Source organism: Mandrillus leucophaeus, unplaced genomic scaffold, assembly GCF_000951045.1.
Source record: "Mandrillus leucophaeus isolate KB7577 unplaced genomic scaffold, Mleu.le_1.0 Scaffold968, whole genome shotgun sequence".
In the NCBI taxonomy this organism is placed as follows: Eukaryota; Metazoa; Chordata; class Mammalia; order Primates; family Cercopithecidae; genus Mandrillus; species Mandrillus leucophaeus.
The window spans coordinates 277115-298599 of record NW_012110563.1 but is presented as its reverse complement, the minus strand read 5'-3'; the positions used below and the strand labels follow the sequence as shown (position 1 = coordinate 298599).

The following is a 21485-nucleotide window of genomic DNA, read 5'->3' as shown; positions in this document are numbered from 1 at the left end:
TGGCACGATCGTAGCTCACTGCAACCTCCGCCTCCTGGGTTCAAGCTGTTCTCCTGCCTCAGCCTCCTGAGAAGATGGGATTACAGGCGCCCACCACCATGCCTGGTTAATTTATATATATGTGTGTGTGTGTATACATATATTTTTTTTAGTAGACACAGGGTTTCACCATGTTGGCCAGGCTGGCCTCAAACTCCTGACCTCAGGTGATCCACTGCATCTGGCCTTAAGTCTGATTTTTAAAGGAGTGATAGAAAAAAAAAAGGCTTTCCAAATCAGAGATGTAGCAGGAATAAAATTATAGAAGCAGAAAGAATCATTTCCTGCAAGCAGCACTGTAAAACTGAAACAAAAACAAACAGGAAAGAGTTGGGTGCAAATATGAAGTGACGATGGTAAGACCAGGGAAGAATGTGCTGGAGAGCTTTGAAGGCACAGCAAGGAAACACAGATTTGATGTGATAAGCAATATGGAGGTTCTCTAAGTTCTGGTACAGGGCAGGTTTGGGAAAATTCTGCTGTTTGCTTATGGCAAGTCTTAGAATCCTATGTGTTTTTTAAAATATAAAAGTAATTAGAATATGCATTGTATAATTATAGATAGGCAATTTATAGTAAGAGTTAGTTTCTACTCTACACCAATTTGAATGCTAAAATTAACCAAAGACAGAAACTGTAATCTGCATTAGCTCCCTATGGAATAAATTTCCTTATCACTGTTCTGTTGGTATACATAATTTGTATATAAAACTATCTCTAAGCCAGTATAAAAATCTAATATTGGTTTCAAGACAAGCATTGAAATGTTCAAGACACATTATTCATCTGAAATTGCGATAGATATGTAAGATCAAAACCATAGGCCTTCTTTCCTGTCCCAAAATGTATTTAATTAATTGTATTATGTCCCAGTTCTATACAAGGGAGATTGGGGAGATGGGAAATGATGAATAAAAAGTAAAATCTTAAAGCTATATATTCCAAAGCCATAGTTATTATATAATGATGCATTTCCCACTTTCTAAAATTAAGAATAATTTATGCTTTATCTATGACGTTACGTCTTACAAAGAGATAATCATTACAGAGTAGCATTTCTATTTGCAATTAATATTTCCTAAACCTCTAAAAAATTTCGAAGGTCATCTCCTGTCGATAAAATGACTGAGATCAGCAGCTGTAAAGGAACTCTTCACCTTTACACACTGAATAATCTCCTATTCGCTAAGCTCTTAATCTCTCTTTATCTCTTCAGTGGCTTGTGATTGTCACATATTCCATTTAATTTCCAGGGATTTCCTCACCGTATGTCTCTTTTAGGAGGATCACACTGAATTTGTTCCCCTTGTGATAGGTTATGAAATAGCAGTCTGGCTTGGATAACTGTCTTATTTATTATATTTAATAATAACAACAACGACAATGCTGACTCAAATAATAGTTTTTTAAACCCAAATGTAAAAATGGGAAAGATTCACCTCAGTTTTCTAGCTACTACATGAAAAGAAATTTCTGGCTTGATTTATCTAAATTGTCTCTGATTTTTATCTCACCTGGCAATATATACAAAGTTTCAGTGTAATGTCACAGAAAGCTATTTTTACATCCCAAATCTATTGATCTTATAACTGACTCACGAAAACAACTTCCCTCCTCACTTCTTAACACCATGTGTTTCATAAATTAGTTGCTCAAATCAGCTATTTCCTCCTGTATTAACCACTAATTCAGCTTTAGTAATGATAATAACATAAGCACAAAATTTTAAAGCTTCTGTATCTGATTCATAATATTTTTCTAATTTATTTGGCATCAGAGCTTCTTCTTGTTTTTCAGTTGAACTAATTCAGTCCAGAAAAAAAAAAAATGTATTGTTGAAGATGGAAGCAGCTTCCTATAGAAGGCAGCAGCTTTCCTCAGGAATGATTCATTTAGAACAGTGGCAGCTTCCAGACTTCACACATTACTTCCCCAAATTTGCTGAATTTAGCATTAGCCAGCTTGGTACTAAAACACTCAGAACCAAAGACATGTGGGTGAACTCACATCTTCCTCTGCATTCTTATTGCAAAAGCTCAAAGAGCTACTTTTTCTGATTTATTTGTTGTATTTCTACTTGTAAATACATCCTGGTGGCATTTACAAAAATCAGGTAGAGAGATTTCCAGTTTTGGAATCATTCAAATTTCTTGGTGATTATGGTTAGAAACATGTAGGTGATGGAAAGATGAATTTGTATTACATTCTGGATTATGACTCTGTTTCTTCCCTGTTGAACAGGATTACTAATGGGCATTAAATACCCAAGATATATGATATTGTATGGGGTATCATATAATCAAGAAAACATTCTTCACCTAAATGGGCTTATGGTTCATTTATTACCAAGCTCATTTATTTATAAGAAACATGTTGCCAACTCACAACTCTAGCCTGAATGTGCTTGGTTACCAAATGTCTGTAAGTGCATATTAAATTGCATTTTACAATAATGATAGCAGTGAGCTGGTGTTCCTAAATTTTATCACGGCATCTTTAAAACACAGCATGTTACACAGATCTAGGTGCCTGTGATTACTGCCAGAAGCCAAAGGACATTGGTGTTAAGGAGTATACTCTTCCATGACCACATAGCCTGCCATTTTATGTGATAGGATGCCATCTGTTTATCCTGCTGCCATTCTCTAGTAACTGGGCTAAAACCACAAGATATTAAAAATAGTCACATTGCTACTGTATTTTTAATTGACTGGATATTTATATCAGTGACTTTCCTCTCACAGGATATTTGTTAAAATATTTTTCTGTGGCCTTGTTTCAAGAGGTACTATTCAACTCTGTTGCATTGCATGGCCCACAGTCTTATTTAAGAAAAGTTCCCTATAATTTCTTAGACAGTCTATAAAATGGTAGAATATTAAGATATTTATAACAAAAGCAGTATATGTCATAGTAAGAACCGATATAGTTTTGCAGTTAAGAACACTGGCTGGTAAGTCTGATTGCCAAGTTTGGAATCCCAGCTCCACTTCTTACTAGTTCTATGAATCTGGACAAGTTACCTTATTGTATTTAATTGTTCTCATCTGTAAAATGATGACAATAATTATATTTACATCATTGTGTTGTTAGGAAGATTCAGTGAGCTAATATATGTAAAGAACATACTAGTTGACATGTAATAAGCCTTCAATAAATATTGCAATTACTAGCAAGAATCATCTTGGTTTGGTATTAATCTCAAATTAGCATTAAAAAGCTTTGAGAACTGAACATTTCTTCCATTTTAGATGGAATGTGCTATGTAGAGAAAAATTACAAGATGAATCTGATTTCTCAAATGTGCTTCATTTGATTTTAAATATATCCCATATCTATATTTAAGAATGATCCATTTTTATGCCTTTTTATCAGTGCGTTATGCAGTGTTTTATTATTGCATGTCATTTCCTGAAATCCTGTGAACCAAAATGTCACTGTCAAGCACACACAAAAACACTGCTACCGCCTCACAGAAATCAAACAGAACTTCCATTTTATGACATATTTAAAAGCATAATTTATCTTAAAAATGCTAAAAAGTATTTCTGCAGGGGACAAAGCAATAATCTATAGCCAGTATATGACTTCATATGACTCTCATTAGTGTTGGTTTAGGTATTCTGTAAGTCTTTTGGACTCTTATGTTTATGCAGACAATAAAATTCAGGTTATAATTAATAGAAAAAGACTTAGGAAGAAAAGGAAGTCAAAATGGTTAATATGCATACTTTGAAGACAGGGATATAAACTCCTTTTCTTGATGATGGTTTAAGTCAGATCTTTGGAAACTCCAGTCGGCTGAGTCCTCTCCGGTCTCACCCACTGTCTAACAACAACATATGCCCTATTCAGCAAAATATGGGCCATGATTGGTCAGATTCACTCCATTTATTCACTATACTCTTTGTGTTTTCTATGTACTAACGTCCCTCTTGAATATGTTCTTTTTTAGTATTATGAAATGAACTAATAGGGAGAAATTATAATAAGTTACTATAGGCAAGGTATAACAATGAGCAAAATTAATACGCTAAAATCAAAGCCATTATATATATAACTTGGAAATAAAGAAACAATCTCTTTTACCCCAGCATGAATTCAATGAAACTTCAATATTAGAGGAGACAAAAAACCACACTATCTCATAGAGCTAACGATGTGCCAGATTAGCAATCAGACCCTACACATCTTTATCAAAGACGGTACCAGGTCGGGCGCGGTGGCTCACGCCTGTAATCCCAGCACTTTGGGAGGCAGAGGTGGGCGGATCACGAGGTCAGGAGATCGAGACCATCCTGGCAAACACGGTGAAACCCCCTCTCTACTAAAAATACAAAAAAAAAAAAAAAAAAAAAAATTAGCCAGGTGTGGTGGCGGGCGCCTGTAGTCCCAGCTTCTCTGGAGGCTGAGGCAGGAGAATGGTGTGAACCTGGGCGGCGGCGGAGCTTGCAGTGAGCCGAGATCCAGCCTGGGCGACAGAGCGAGACTTCGCCTCAAAAAAAAAAAAAACAAGACGGTACTTGATGTATTTATATTAGGTTTTAAAAAAACCAAAGTGGGAGAGGGGTTGTATTGATCAGGATAATAATTGTTGATTAAAGTGTATTTATTTTAAAGAATAATAAATTGGCATAAAATGATCGCTATTTTTTTAGTTCATTCAAATCCATTATTTGATCATGTATTTTATGAATACAATATATCACTTATGCATGGAAAAGAGGAGTCAAATACATTTTTCTACTTGAATTTCATAAAACTCATTACGCATAGCACAGTAATTGTTCATTGTAAAACAGCCATAATTAACAATTTTCTGATATAGATTTTAAAAAAGAAAAAGATGCATCTTACCTCTTCCCATTGATGTATGTATCTAATTAACCTTGAAAGTCGTAATAAACGCAAGAGACTGAGAATTTTTGTAAACCTCACAATGCGAAGTGCCCTGGCTGTCTTGTAAACTTCTGAATCCATTCCTTTTTCTACAATAAGAAAGATATAATCCACTGGGATGGATGAGATGAAGTCAACCACAAACCAGCTTTTTAAATAATTCATCTTGATCACTTTGGGGTCCAGGATGATTTCAGAACTGTCTTCGTTGACAGTTCCAGTCCTAAAATTCATGATCAGGTCCAGCAGGAAAACTGTATCTGATGCCACATTGAAAATAATCCATGGTGTTGTTGTTTGCTCTGTAAAGAATGTGATTCCAACTGGTATGATGACTAGATTTCCAACCATCATTATAAGCATTATTAAATCCCAATAAAACCTACAACAAATAAAAAAATCAGATTTTAAGATGTAGAAAATAACGAGCCTATCCCCCCCATGAAAAATTATTGCTGACATATAGTGAGATCAACAAGTAAAAGAACAAAGAAATGGTTTTATTTAAAAAAAAAAAATTCCTTAAATGGCTATATGTTTAAATCTAAGTAAAATTAATATATTCTTAAACCAAGGCATTATGATCATGAAATTCTAAAAATTATGTGATATGAAGCATTATACAAATAAAATCAAGAACATATTTATTTAGTAAAAAGGCAAAAAAGCAACCTGCCTTATAATTAATACAAAATATAGACAGAAACTACAAAGAAGTATAAGATTAGAAGATATGTAAGAAAGCCTTTGGGAAGGCTCTTTGAAGATGTTTTGAATTATTTTAGATGGTCAATTTACCAATCATAGATTAGAAAAAAAAAAAAAAAACAGAAATAAATAGGATACTCTAAAAATTTTAGTACTGCAAATTGATCTCAAGGAATACAGATTAGGTTTGCCATGGAATCTAGAATACCCTGGAGTTTTGCAGTACTCCAAATATTTTATGCTTTATTCTTCTTTTGCTTGAAATAAGAAAACTAATTTTGGTCTGATGCTAAGAACTGAACAGGTTCTACTCCATATTTGAAACTAGAATCTACAAAAAATTTGCGTTTTTATTATTATTTTATTGAACAACTACTTTAAATATATTGTCACTACTATTCCAAAAAAATTCTTTTTTTGTTTGTTTGTTTGTTTGTTTGTTTTTGAAAGACAGTTTCACTCCTGTTGCCCAGGCTGGAGTGCAATGGCATGATCTCAGCTCACTCAAACCTCCGCCTCCTGAGTTCAAGTGATTCTCCTTCTGCTTCAGCCTCCCGAGTAGCTGGTATTACAGGCATGCCACCATGCCCAGCTAAAAAAAATCTTTAACATTTCTAATTTAATTCTGAACATGCCTATGACTACTAGGTACCTTTTGAAATATTCTTTTGAGATAAGAATATTAAAATTGAGAGAAAAACCAGAAAATTTAAAATTTAAATTTTAATATTAAAATTAAAATTGAGAGAAATATTAAAATTGAGAGAGAACTTCATTCCTGGTTTATATAGCTCAACTAAATTCATTTGGCATAACTATAGTGTTATTTTTATAAGGGTTCTTTCAGTCTGTTGACACTCCTGTTAATCAAATATTTATGGTTGTTACAGTGTATACTTGTAAAAATGAAAAAAAAAAAAAGCTAACACAACTGTATAATCATGAAATGTCTCCAGAAACATAAGTTACTTTTTCCTAGTCATAGGTATGTTATTTGAGCAGTTTTGTGTAAACAATATAAACTTCCATGATAAAAAATGTCTGTTCACCAAGATACTTTTGTTTTACATGAATACTCCTACTTAGACTATTTGAGTTACATTTTGGTGAGGTATACATGTGTATAGACCTTTCAAAGTCACTATCATCTGTAATTATGAATGACTCCTGAAATAAAAGTTGTAGTTGAAGAAAAAACTATAATAGGCCCTATCTCCCCTGTCTCCAGCCTCAGGATGTTGTAAAGGATAAGCGTTTGTCATTTTGAAGATTTCACCAGTATTTCTGCCAAAACTTGCCTATAATTTTTGAAACAAGTATACAAATACCCATGTCAGTCATACAACATGCACTGGCAGTTTAAACGAAATGGTTTTGTATCTTCTTCTCACAATGGAAATGCAAAATGTACCATTCAACACAATAAGGACAGAGGGGAGATGCAGAGGAGGAGCAATCTTGTAACAGCTATTTCACAAAGAAATGGCATCACTAAACTCTAAAATGAAACTGTGTGTATCCTGAGGATTTTTCACTTCTAGGCACCCCTATCAAGTCCCTTCTGTAAGTTTCTCTCTCTGCCCTCCCCTTCAAGGCCGTTGTTCCCCTGGGTGTCACATATAGCCATTTTATCTTCTATCCTACACATTGTCCTTGAGAAATATTATACACCCATCCATGCCTTTAATAATTAATTTGTAACTGATGACCCCAAAAGCTTTATCATCAATCCATTCCTATCTTCTAAGCCTCCTAATCCTCATAATCAGCAGCCTGTTAAATCTCTTTCCTGGCATATCTCACACTCATCTCAAACAGCATGCCTAAGCTCAAACTCATAATCTCCTCTCCCACATATATTCCCACATATACCCTATCTCAGGGAATGGAACAACTCTATATGTGATTTGCAAGCCAGAAACCATGGAGCCATCCTAAATAACTCCTGGCCCTAAATCTACTCAAACCCATATCCAATCGATCACCAAGGCTGTTTAGTTCTCACACCTAAATGTATGTTGTATTCATCCATTTGCACTTTACGATTCCCACTGCAGCTGTCGTCATTCAGAAAGTCTTACCAGCTATTTTATTTAGAGACAAGTCAATTAAATTCTTTTATTTTACAATTTCTAATCTGTTCAATGAAGATTATGATAGAACCAAATATACAGGGTTTTACAGATTAAATGAAACGATATATGCTAATCCCAGAGCCTGGCATATAATTGTAACAAACAATGCCAGTGGCCTAGTCAGTACCCATTTACCCTTCCTCACTTACCATAAAAAATTCAATTTTGTGGGAAGCACCCAGCAATCTAATGAAAAATACTCATTTCTACAGACATCTTTGCATTTCTGTGATTAAGATAGAAGCCTTTTTTTTTTTGAAAGAAAACTAATATCTCATCCTTCAGAGCAATAGAGATGAAAAGAAAGCACCGTTCATTCTTCATTACAGTAATAATGCTTACCACACTATAGCTTTTTGCTAGCAATACTTAATATAGTCTGAAGCCATTAGATATCTCAATACCAGTAGGTTAAACCCTATAATATCCTTTTAAAGTAACATTGACTCTATTTTGCAGACAAAACCACAGGTGCTTTTATATGCTTACATAATATTGTCTTTAGTTAGCATGGATTCATTCCTTAGGTAACAAAAAAATTACAATCATCACCTATTCTGGAAGTGCAATCAATATACCTTCTTTAAAAAAAAAAAAAAATGGGTTCTTAAAAATTGACTTCATGAAAATCTCTTACCTAATTGCCCATGAGTCTTTCTTTCTAGCTCTTTACTCTCAAAATTTGTCTAAGATACCCAAGCTCCTTCTTTTCCTTAACTCTCAGTTTCTATGTATTGCACATTTTATTACCATATCATCTTTCCTATCTCTCCCCTCCTTCCATTCCCATTATTATTTCTCAGGTCTGGGCAGAGCCACCTTTCACTTAAAATTCCTCATGAGTCTCCTGTCTATTCTTTCTAATCAAGTCTCACCACTCCCGAAGCAACTTACCTAACAATCAATTTGCTAGGTCAACAAACAGCAATGACTCTCTCAATTAAATGAAAACAACTTAGTCTGTTTGTCAAAGCACTCCGTGATATCGCCTCCTCCTGCCTTTCCAGCCCCCTCTTTTAACAATTGAGGACAAACATCCCATATCTCAGGCAAGAGAGCACTTGCTCATGCTTTGCCCTCATGCCTATCTGGGTACACATACAGGAGATATGATTACTTCCATCCCAGCTATTTTTCTACCTAACAGCATTCTACTTCTCCCTCAAATCCCATTCTGGCAATGAGTTTCTTAGATTTTTTGTGAGTTTTTTTATTATTATTATTTTTGTTTTAGTAGACTTTATTTTCAGAATAGTTTTAGGTTCATGGAAAACTTGAGCTGAGTGTACAGAGATTTCTCATATAGCCCCTGCCCCTAGACATGTATAGTCCCTCCCCAATATCAACATCCCCCACCATAAAAAAAAAATTGTTACAAATGATGAACTTACACTGATACCTCATTATCACCCAGAGCCCACAGTTTATGTTAGGATTCACTGTTGGTGTACATTCTATGGTTTGGGCAAATACATAGTGACATGTATACATATGAGTAGTTTCACTGCCCTAAAAATCACATGTGCTTTTTTTATTCATCCTTCTTTCCCCTCATTTGTTAGTTTTTTTTTTTTACAACCTCCAGAGCAGCATATATTTTCAACATGCTTCCTAATTTATTTTTTATTCGTATGTGTTTTTTCCATCATTACTGATTTAAGTTATTTAAAATTCAAAACTGTTTATTCTCTTCTATTTATTTTCTGCTATAAGATAGCATCTAAGACAGCAAATTAAGAATATTTATTAATTGGATTTTTAATGAAAACATACACTTTAATGGGGGATATTTAAAGAAAACTTTTTATAATAAGCCAAAGAGCCATTAACAAAGTAAACAATGATTTCCTAATTTGTCCTGCATATAGATCTGGATTTTACTTATTGAGGATTTTCATTTTTACTACAGAATACATTAAAATAAATAAAATAGGAAACAGGTTAGAAATATGCTCTTAGGTTAGATATCTAAAAAAAAAAAAAAGAGTTGTGTATTTGAGACAATTTTACATATCATATAATCTATCTACTTCTGTTCTGTTGGGGTCCGCGTGTTTCCTAAACAAAGGAATGAACACACAAGACACCACAAGACAAGACAAACATGGCAGCCGCCCCGAATGGCGCACTCTCCTTTATTTTATACAGTCATTTGTGGAATGTTGCCAAGTCATAAGACACATTTTTTTTTCTGACCTTTCCCTGACTTTCTGGATTTTCAAGATGTTTACACATAAACAAGCCCCCAGGGTCTGCTGTTTGCAGCTGGCTCCTTTGTCCTCCCTGTTTGCAGGGAAGGAAGGCCCTGCTTCATTTGCAAGAGCAGGACTTATCGGGAACGCCCTGCTTCGTTTGCAAGAGCAGGACTTACTGAGAACGTCTGGTTTGTGAGCACATAGTCCTCTACATGTTCATCCTGTCCCAGATATTTGTAAAAGAACTTGGTTGGACTTTGAGGGCAGACCAGAGTTAAAATCCTAGCTTCACGAACTGGATGATTTGGAGCAAGATATTTAGTTGCCATAAACTTCCATTTTTTCTACTACCCTTAGAGTTACTCTGTGTGAGGACTACAAGAAATAGTGTATGCAAAGTGTAGCATATAGAACCTGTATGAAGAGAAGCCACGACCCAAAAATGATAGCTTCAGAGCTCTATCTTACACTGGAATCTCTGTGGTATCCTGAATAAGGTGCCAGTTCTCCGCAAAGCCTGACATCAACAATGATATGACTCTTTACTTATTTCTCCTTCCTTATAATAAATCCCCATCAACTGAAGGGGGTGGAGAAAGAAACTGTTATGTAGAAACTTCCTTTCTCTGAAATACCAGCAAAGCAGAGAGGACACTCACTGGAAAACTAATGATAAGTACAGCAAAGTCATAATCTAGGTAACTATTTTACCTTTTTTACTGGAAATATACAAAATAAGCTAAATAAAATAATATATTATCACTCATACGTATAATATTAACTACTAATAAAATAATTTTCATAGGCCACTTATTTTTTATGTAGAGTGATACACTCCCTACAGATTTTTAGAAGAGAGAAAGTGGCATTGTAAAGATTAGTCCATGATATTAAATCAAGAAGAATTTCAAATTCAGTCATACATTTTTTTCTCTACCCACATGCAACCCTCTAAGGCTTGTGATAAGGAGAACTCCTCCTTTTTCCTAACAAGAACTTCCCACTCTTCTTAAGGTTCCCCAGCCCCCGTTGCTTACGTTATCTGCTCTACTTGAAACAGCCTGATGTCAGACATTTCTAACCTAAAGCTTTAATGAGATTTAAATAATCGCCATATTTTACTACTACTAGAGGTGCTTGTATTTACAATATTCTCTCTAAATATTGAATGAAAAATTCTTTTCTCCCTTCTCTATGGAGAAATAAATATTTGTCATTAAGCAGAATCGAATAAAAAGATTTCCAGTTAATTTCCTGACATGGTACCAGATTTACAGATGCTCCTATTTTATCTACAGTCAAAGTCAAATGATGTCATAAACCTGTCCCATCAACTCACACTTAAGATTCACTTCTAAAAGAAAGAAATAGAATTCCCAAAAGATAAACACTTTTGATAACTTCTCATGAAATATAGCACTTCTTTGGCTGATATACAGCCATAGTGTGCTGCTTCTGTGAACTGTCATGGGTTTGAAAATTAGTGGTACTCTGAGAGATTAATAAACATCATTAGCTGCAGTAAAACAGTTTGGACCATTGTATTTAGAAGAATGCCTCTTGATATCAATTATTTTATAAATATGAAACATGAATTGAGTACATGTTTGTAACAACTTATTTATCAATCTGCATAAATAAATAAATAAGCAAATAAATACCCAGCTGGATTTAATTTTTATAACAACAATAGTCCTCAAAATAATGTCCCAAATTTTATTTAAAACTGATTCAATGTTTAAAATCTAATAGCCTGATGATTGGGTACACATGTTTTGAAAACTACCATAAAGTACCTTCTCTTAAATGCAAGGTCCTCTTCCCAGTCCTCTTAATACTAAGATTCACACTGGGATAGATATTTTGTAAAAGATAGGTATTTAGAAACTTTGCAAAAAAGTTTCATTGGCCAGGTCTGCTACTTGGTCTAATGCCTTGATGTCTCACAAGGACAGATTTATTATCCATGGAGGGAGGGAAGGAAATATATTTTAAAAATACAGACAACTCAAACATAGGCAATTTGGAATGGAAATATGCTCACTTTCTTAACATAGTAAACCCTTGCAAAATGATCGTATTTAAGGGAAAGTTCAGCCTAAGTTATGAATAAAAAATGTTAGACTATATCTAAAGGCATTTAGATGCCTTCCAATAAACTAGCAATTTATCCAATGAGAACATGAGATGTGTGGGTGGTGCATTGTTTTAGTTACTCATGAAAATGGTTTATTAAATTAAGCTAATGAAATAGAAATTTAAAACCTATGAAAGTATTAAGTTGTCTACCAATCCAAGCAAAAGTAAACATGTTTTGTCTATTTCCCCCTTCTCCTGAAACTGTATTTTTTATTGTGTGTTAATCTTTTGTCAATATTAAAAATCTTATATTGCTTCACATACTCTTCTTTGTGGAATTTTACAACTATAGCTGCTCACCTCTCCTACTTGAAACTCTCTCAAATTTTTGATTTCTATGATTCTACATTATAATAATTCCTCACTCATATTTCTGTATTAGCATAAACTCATTTTTCTCAATTCTTATCTGACTCCTACACATTAACAATGTGGGCATTCTACATGACGCAATTCTACTTAACTTCTTCCTTCTATTCACTCTCTCCTTCATGTTCACCAACTTGCACATGTTTAACTAATATGTTAATGTAAATGGTTCTCAAATCGATCACTGGCTTTAACCTCTATGATGAAGTTAGGCATTGTATAGTTAGTGGCTTCCAAATTTCCCGATAGAATAGTCATCCCACTAGACTTAAATTTAGACTAATTAATCTTTTAGTCTCAAAATAATTCACCTGATATTTTTATTTCTGTTCATTATAATATAGCTTTTTTTCTTTCATCCACCCACTATGCATAAAACTTCAGAATTGTCCCTGACTCCTCTCTCTGCCCAGCTCTGGCATTTGATTACCTGCCCAGCTCTATATCTCCCCTAATACAAGTTTTCAAATTCAGCTTTTCATTTTGTTCCATTGTCATCATCCTGGATGGAGTTCTTATATCATTATGTTTTGTAATTTTCCAGTTTCTATCTGCCCTAGTAAATTGCCTCCTATTTATATCCACTAGAATTTCCTATTGCTTGCAAAATGAAATGTAACCATTAAAATCCTCTTAAGTATGTCCCAATTCGGTATCTTGCATTTTTCACATACAAAGTCCCAAGCTAAATTTAAAAGACCCTTTTTCAGAGTCATCATCTTTGCCATCCCTCACCCCAAAATGACAACTGGGATTTCCTTTTCCTAAACCCAAACTCAACCTCTACATTGCCTGATATTACTTCAACAGTCGAATAAATTCCAGTTCCTTCACAGAACTCCCTTTTACCTGATCTCCATCCCAGTTGGAGTTGATCTCCTCTTGTCCCAAATGCCTATCCTAATTTCTCTACGTGATTTTCAGTATCTGAGCACATCTACTACTGAACAATGAATACTCTGCCATAATATGATGTCAACAATAATTTGATAAAGACTGCTTAATAAATAGTCTCCAAAAATACTGCTTTAGCCCTTATTTCTAGCCAAATTAAATGCCAATCATCTTTAAATTGCCTAGCAAATGGTATACATACTGCTGATTTCCCAATGATCAAATTCCAAATTAGTATCTGTGTTAATGCGGGTTTATAAAAGCATTACACAATTCCAGTTAAAAATAAATATGATCATTTGTTCTTCTGGATGATTTCAAAATTAATCAGGTATAAGCCTTTATTTCTCCTCAAATGGTAGAATTATGATGCATGTTTTTAAACTGTTTTAATCTTCTTGCTTTAGACAACAGGAACAGAGATATCATTCAACAGGACTTACATTGTATCTTCATTGAAAATCATTTCAAATGAAGGCCACAAGTTTCACTTTGCAGAATCCAAACATCTGTTCCCCCCTAAATATAACCCATGAATTATATTTCTGTAAGTCTATATCTTTTATTAAAGGATACAGACTGGAACAGAACTCCCTGGGTATTAAGAACATCTATCCTGCAGCATTCTGTCTTTATAATGTCATGTAGATTTTCCATTTAAAAAATCCTTAATTTAAATTATTTAGAAATAATGTATAAAATAGCTCCCGGTGTTTAAATTTAGACCTCTTCAAGAAGTTTAATCTAAAACTACTCCTTAATTTCTAAGTATTTTCATTTGATGGACAATTGAGTGGTTTTTAAATTTCATTTCCTGCTTCTAAGTCTTAACAATTTATTCCTCTAAGGAAAGCAAAAATACTGTCAGTGGTCATGTCATTCTCAACAAAAATGTATTCAAGTACCATTCATTCTTGTATACAATTCAGTAAACTGAGGTCTATGTTTTAGCTGTTTCTAAAGAAGGACAAAAATAATATTGACAGTTGGTTATCTTACTGATAAGACAGTCCCATGACATACATATTGAAGATATTTTATTTTGAATGTCTTCATTCAAAAGTCACACAGTCAACTGAATGACTGTGACACACAGCTTTATATTTGCTGATATACTTTCATCCAACCACTGTGAAATTATGAAAAGAAAATAGTGATTAAATTATTTTCTGTCTAATTACATGGCTAAGTTAAAGTTTATTCAAGTTTGGAGTTTTAATTTCCGATGGATTCTTCCCTCATTGCTATTGTAATCCTCCCACTACATTGCATATTTTCAAACCATCCAGTTTATTTTTCCTCTTGCTGATAATATAAGTCACCTCCCTGTGTTTCTTGTTACTCTACAGATGTCAAAGAATCTTTATCCTCTTTATTAATATGTAAGCTGCCAATGCCATACATATCATTGGGATTATTTTTCCAGTTTGCAGGTGTGATGGACAGTACAAAATCAAACACGTAATTGTGCCCTTCAGTCTTTAAAATGTCCATGTTTTATGGAAGCTTTGGAATGTGTTAATGATCCTGATTTCTAGATATAACAATTTATCTTACTGAATATTAAGGAGGCAGCATTAGGGAAATAAAGTATTTAATATTAAATAAAGTGTCAACTAATAAATAAAATATTTATTAGCTAATAAACACTTTAAAGACATGGTCTTGTTTGATACTCAAAGAACCAAAGAAGTATGCAACCTTGTCTAAGTTTGAAAAGAGGAAAATCAAAACCATCTAATTAAGGATATTTCTTAAATTCTTGTAAGCAGAAAATTATGCAAGTTGATTTTGAACCCAAGACCAATTGCTGTACTTGCACTCTTTCCAACATATTCAGATAAATAATTTAAGAATTTAAGAGAAGTCTTTTAAAAAATCGTACACTTAGTAGAGAAGCAATGACAATACTTCCACCACCTATTCTTTTTTTTTGGGGGGGGGGTATAAAAATTTGTTATACATAAAGAATATTACCACTAACAAATGCAGACAGGCTAGGACATGGTACTGGGTGGAGGACGGCTAGCTCTTTGGAAAGTGAAAGGTTTGGGTGGCGTGGACCTCATGCCACACTGATTGGTCAGTAGACGGGGGCACATGCCAAACACTGCAGGGCATCAGGGCATCAGATGCCACTCTGTGTGCCGACAAGTGTTCCCTGTCTCATCTGGGCCTTCGAAGGGAGCACACCCAGAAGCGAGCAACTGAAGCAAAGGGACTTCCTAAGGTGCCCCTTCCAGGCTTGTCTCTGAAGTCACAGCAACACCATTTTAAGCAATATGTTTAATCGGATGATTTCCACAAACTATCCACGAAGTTTCTAACCATCACAATTCAGTGAAGTACAAAACGCTGAGTTACAGGCTGTGGGAAGAGAAGGCAGCACCAATGGTGGCACCTTCCAGTCCTGGTTGTTCTAGGGGCAGGGAGAGGGGAAGGTCTTTTTTTAAACCAAGCTCCTCATTTCAATGTACAAAAGAATTACTCTGATCAATATTAAATTGTATTGAAAACAAAATGGACTAAAAAGCAAATTCTACTCTATGTTGGGGTGGAAGTGGGAGGAAAGAATGAGTCCTTCGAAGCAGGAAGGGAGATAGCAGGGGGAAGGTTCTGTGCCTGTGACCTGGGTGGTCACTCACGCTGCTCCATTTTTACTTTTGGTGGTCTCAGGAAGGTCCGATTTTTCTTCTCTTTCTTCCCCTTTGTATTGGCTTGGAAGTTTCGCCAGCTGTCCATACGACCATCTCGACTTTCCTCAAAGTTTTTCTGCCACTCTCTTTCCCATTTGGCTTTTTCTTGAGCTTCAATCTCTTCTTCCCTTTGTCGTTTCCTTTCATGCATCTCTTTGGCTTCTCTCTCTTTCCTTTTAATTTCCAGCTCAGCAAAGAGTTTCATTGTCTGTTTATATACAGCTTGTTTGAACAGTTCAGGATCATCCTCCTCTACAATTGTAGGTTTTCCTTCCTTCTTTAACTGTTTTTTTCGCTCTTTCACAGTGTGTTCCACGTATTCTTTTCCTGCCTGAATTACATCCAGGGCCCTCTTCTTTTGCTCCTGATCCAGTAGCAACTTGTAAGCTTTGTCCACAGCTTCAAAAGCCTTTTGTGCTCTGTCAGCATCATCTTGATTTTTGTCAGGATGCACCAAGATGGATAACTGCCGAAACCTCTTTTTTATTTCCTCATCTGTAACTTCAGGATCTATCTGAAGAACCTCAAATGGGTTCAAATTGAAGTAAGAGGAACCAGGACGGGTCAGTATTTCAATCTGATTTTTCGATACTAGAACCGAGTCTCTTTTCTCTATTTGTTTCACCTCACTGTAGAAGGTCATAAAGGCTTCCTCCGTGCTGCCTCCGCTGCCCGAAGTCCCGCTCTCTCCTGAAGCTGCCATTTCCCCGGCCCAGCCACCACGTGACCCACCACCTATTCTTATCAGTCACCTATCTGAGCAGGTAATTTACGTAACTGTTTTCACAAGAGAAGGGGAATGGGCTACGATGCTATAGGCACAGCTCAATGTCTGGCCTTTGGTCTCTATGTCTTTCGATATAGAAGCCACTGAGAGTTTACCTACATTCCCAGAGGCTCAAAGTGATAGCTCCCCTGTCCTTATGCCCATATAATAGCACACAACTTCTAAACAGAGGAGTTAGGAGATCACCTGTTTCGAAAGGGATTTCTGAATTATTTCTGCCTTAGCCCACAAAGATATCTCACCAGTGCATTGAGCAAAGTCAGTTCAGATGCTCTAAATACAAAAAAACACTTGGGAAGCAAGAGTCAAATGTAGTATCAAATACTCTCTCCAAATAGTTACATTATAATAATTTCAAAAAATATGTACACAGCAGGTATTGTTCTAAGTACTGTGAGAAATGCATACACATACTATATGCAAATACTTCCCTCAAGGACCCCCCAAAAAATGAAGACCTAATATGCCTAATATGAAGCAGTTAAATATGACTAAAAAAGAATTTAAGACATGTTCATAAATTGCACACCATAGGTACTCTGGGTTTCCAAAAATCAATTGGTCATCTTTTAAGTAAGTTCTGGTATTAAAGAAATTTAAAGACAGCATTTGCTACAGAGTTCCTGGGGTTGCATATTTATCATGGCACAAATATTAATTTGTCAACAAATATGTGCTGCTTCCTAGGCTTGGCACTATTCCTCCAAAGAGAACTAGATACAGCCTAATCCTCAAGAGAACAAGAACAAATCCATAATGTCTTATAAAATAGTACAAGTTCTAGGTTAGGCTTTATAAAGAACAGTCCTAAAAGACACAAAGGAGAACGGTCAAGTCTTCTGTGTACATGACAACACCACAAACATTCATCAAGCCATAAACATAGTGCTAGTCCGTAGGTTGCCAGGAAGAATATCAAGAGAACTAGAAACAAGGTAGAGATAAAGGGATTAAATTGCATGAAAAGTTAAAAGGTCTAGTGGCATATTTACTTTTTCAGCTAATGCTTTAGATGTTATAATATAAAATAAATCCAAGGGTATCCCAAATGTTTGCTCCTAATATATTTTCAAGTCTTTGTTTTCCAAATTAAAATGTAGGCTCATGATCAAAGATAGCCAAGAATGTGATCAAATAAAATCTCAATTTAAAAAGTGTTAAGTTCTGTTTATGATTATAAATTTCATAATATCTTTTTCCTTCAAAATGATTTTCTAAAATAATCAAATCTACTTATTTAAACAACAAATTTTTGAGGTTAAATACTATTCATTTCTACATATTTAGTGTCCTACATGGATAAATAAGAATGCCATTAATGACAATAAGTATATGTTCTTTTCCCTAAAACGGTATGTTTAAAGATGCTATTTGATATTATACTGCATTGAGGTTTTCACCCACTGACAGCTGTGTATTATCTCATGGAGCAGAATGGGTGATGTGACAAGGAAGAAAATGATTCCAACAGGAGCATATGTTTCCAGGTCTGAAACAAATATCGAGGGTGTGTGGGCAGAGCAACATTTGCTATGGAATATTAAAGGAGTAAAGACTGAGTTTCTTTAATTCTCTGAGCAATTCACACCAATCCTACAGCATACTTTAAGCAGAACTGTCAGAATAGTGAGAAATTTTCCATCACTTACAAATGAATCAAATGAATATCCATTCCAATTCACTACATTACCCACAAAGAACTCATGTATGTATGTTTCTGCATAGGTATAACAAGAAATGTTTTTGTCCTATCTTCTTTCATCCTTTCCTTCATCATTTAGTGGTACTTATTAAATCTTTTTTGCGTCAATAGAAAATACACATATAGATGATATGATGTTGCTCAATAGATAACAGAATCCCATTAGTAGGTAGAAGTTGCACTTGCTTTTTTATGTAGGCCAGTAACTGAGAGGAAATTTTTAAATTATTTATACATTTACTAAGTTCTTGAAAAAGTTTTTGTAATTTGCACATTTTGGTTCACTTTTTGAAGGTATGGTTTCTACCTTTGGGTAATTTAAGTGACAGGCTGTGTATCTGGTTTCTTCAACAGCTTAAAAAGCAAACAAGAAAAATAGAAAACTTGTGAAGAAATAAAATCTCAGACATTTTTTGCTACCAGAGAGATAATTGGGAAAAAAAAGTAAAGACTCAAGAACTGATTTTATATATGCATCAAAAATAGCAATTCTTAAAATAATAATTTTGTTGTGTTTGCAGATTACTAACTCAAAAGTGATTATTTCAAAACCCATATGATGTCACATAAAAACAGAAAAGATTAAAAGAGAAATATCAACCTATAGAATATGTTTATGAGAATTAAACTGTGCCAAAACTCTTGGCAATTTAAAATTGATGTAAATGTCTCAATTTACATTTCTACCCAATCTCTCTAATTTCTCTGACCTTTTCTCTCACAAATCCCCAACCTGATCAAGGAGGTTTAGACAGGCTAGCGTATTTACTCAGCCGTCACACCTCTTTTTTAAAATGTATTCTGCAGAACCGCTACCTGTAAGTACTCGCAATACTCTCCCCTCAACTTCTCTTCCTGACATTCTGTATGCCCAGCTGAGCTTACCAACTCTTCCAGCATAATCCCATGGTCTCTGAGCCACAGTCATTGTACTCTTTCCGCTGAACTTGTGTAGCCTATGAATCTTAGAATGTGTTAAATCTAATCCCAGGATAAGCAGTGGTGCCTCTAAAATATCTATTTAGGTGAAAATGAGGGGGTGGCAAACCGGGAATATAAAAATATAGTTTAGGAGGATTTGAAGTAAAACTGTTTCCTTAGCTAGCATGCTGTTTTTGCTTAGAGTTTAAATTACTAGTGAATAAAACATAACAATGTGTCCTAAAGATATTTATTCATACTTCATATAAGATTACAAAAACATTTGTGTGGGCATAAATTCTCATAAGCCACTCCTTGATACTTCTATATTAGGCAACAACCATGTCATTCTTCTGTTACACATAAAGAAAGCCCACACCACAATATGTACATAATAAACTCAAATAAGCATTCATAGACTGAATGAAGAAATTACTCTCAGAGTTGGTCAGGTAGCCTAGTAATACATTCCCTGAATCATGTCTTTTCCTTCATGTACATAAAATATTTTTTATTTTTGTATGTATGTGGACAATTGTTTTTAAAGGTCTATTTCTCCAACTACACTAAATGTAGAACGGCCAGGGATCACATCTATCTCTACTTTCCATTATATTATATCACCATTGTCTATCTAACACAGTGTCTGCAACTACAGTGAACTCCCTAAATATCTATTGAATAAATGAGTGGATAAATACCATAGCTTTAATAAATAAAGACACTGCATCGTAGTCTCAGTCTATATGTGTCTGTTCCTTGAATATTTTATTGTTTGGAGCACCTCGGTATCATGAAAATGCAGACAAATTGGAAAAGAAAAAATGGGGAAGGGTGGGAATGGTTAAGGAAATGGAAAGCCTAATGTGTAAGAGAAGATTTATAAAGGTAAATATCTAAAACTTGGCTAGATTACAGCTATGAAAAAACATGACATATTCCACACATCCTTGAAGGTAAAGTGAGGACTTAGTTTGATCAGAATATTAAGAGTAAAAGGAAGAGCCATGGAAGTCAGGCTGGTCTCACTCGTCCTACAAACCTCAGCTGCTTTCAAGAAATTAGCCACATAGGGACATAGTAAGAATTCTTGTGGACATACTTTCAACCATCAGGAGCCCCTGAGGTCACCTAGTGGCTTCTCATGAGATCAGAGTTCAAGGGTTATTCTCTGGCCTATAACCTCTCTCCAGAGACCCATGCTGGTCCTGGTAGGTAGAAGCTCCCAGTCTCATAATTGTTTGCTGCAAAAAAAATATCCAAGGGAAATCTATTAGTTTCCTATACTATTCATTCCTTGAGTAAAAATTATATATCAGACTTAAAAAAAAAAAACTAAAGGTACTTAAGACTTACAACCCCCATCACACTGAAAACTGTAATTCCAAGAAGTTCCAAGAAAAGTAAAGAGTTGAAACGTTTTAAGTACTAGTACAGTGTCAGATGTACTATAGGTTTAGGAAAAAATTAGCAGTGGCTGATGACATTAACAAATTTACACTGAATTTTAAAATATGCATTGAAAGAAAATCATGACTAGGCTCAATATAAATGTCTGCAAGTTATAAACTCAAACATCCTAGAATACTCGGAATTAAAACTTGATGAAATCTTAGGAATAAATACAACTAACATTAGTATGGTGATTAAGCTTTAGAGCTCGCTTATTATGTTTCAACTTGGTTGTCAAGCTACTACGACAATATAGGAGTTTTCAGACAATAGCCATGTTCTCAATTGCTATAAAACAACTTAGTATTCGGTGGGGGGCGGAGCAAGATGACCGAATAGGAACAGCTCCAGTCTTCAAATCCCAGCGCGAGTGACACAGCGCGAGCGAGAGACCGGTGATTTCTGCATTCTCAACTGAGGTACTGGGTTCATCTCACTAGGGAGTGCCAGACAATCGGTGCTGGTCAGCTGCTGCAGCCCGACCAGCGAGAGCTGAAGCAGGGCGAGGCATCCCCTCACCTGGGAAGCGCAAGGGGGAAGGGAATCCAT

The 21485-nt window shown here is 35.0% G+C and overlaps 2 protein-coding genes across 2 annotated transcripts in view; both read right to left on the bottom strand.

The window, feature by feature from the left end:
- HCN1 (hyperpolarization activated cyclic nucleotide gated potassium channel 1) overlaps positions 1 to 12985 on the bottom strand; it is a 382647-nt gene extending 369662 nt beyond the window's left edge. The window contains exons 1-2 of the mRNA XM_011970716.1: positions 12915 to 12985; positions 4897 to 5320 (exon numbers count right to left, since the gene is read on the bottom strand). Coding sequence (XP_011826106.1) covers positions 4897 to 5320; positions 12915 to 12985 — 495 coding nt within the window. The remainder of the gene's footprint in view (positions 1 to 4896; positions 5321 to 12914) is intronic.
- Positions 12986 to 15320: 2335 nt separating this feature from the next.
- LOC105532541 (dnaJ homolog subfamily C member 8) lies at positions 15321 to 16798 on the bottom strand. The gene has a single exon (XM_011970713.1). It carries the CDS (start codon positions 16775 to 16777, stop codon positions 16016 to 16018), a length of 762 nt encoding a protein of 253 aa, XP_011826103.1. The 5' UTR covers positions 16778 to 16798; the 3' UTR covers positions 15321 to 16015.
- Between the last annotated feature and the right edge of the window lie 4687 nt (positions 16799 to 21485).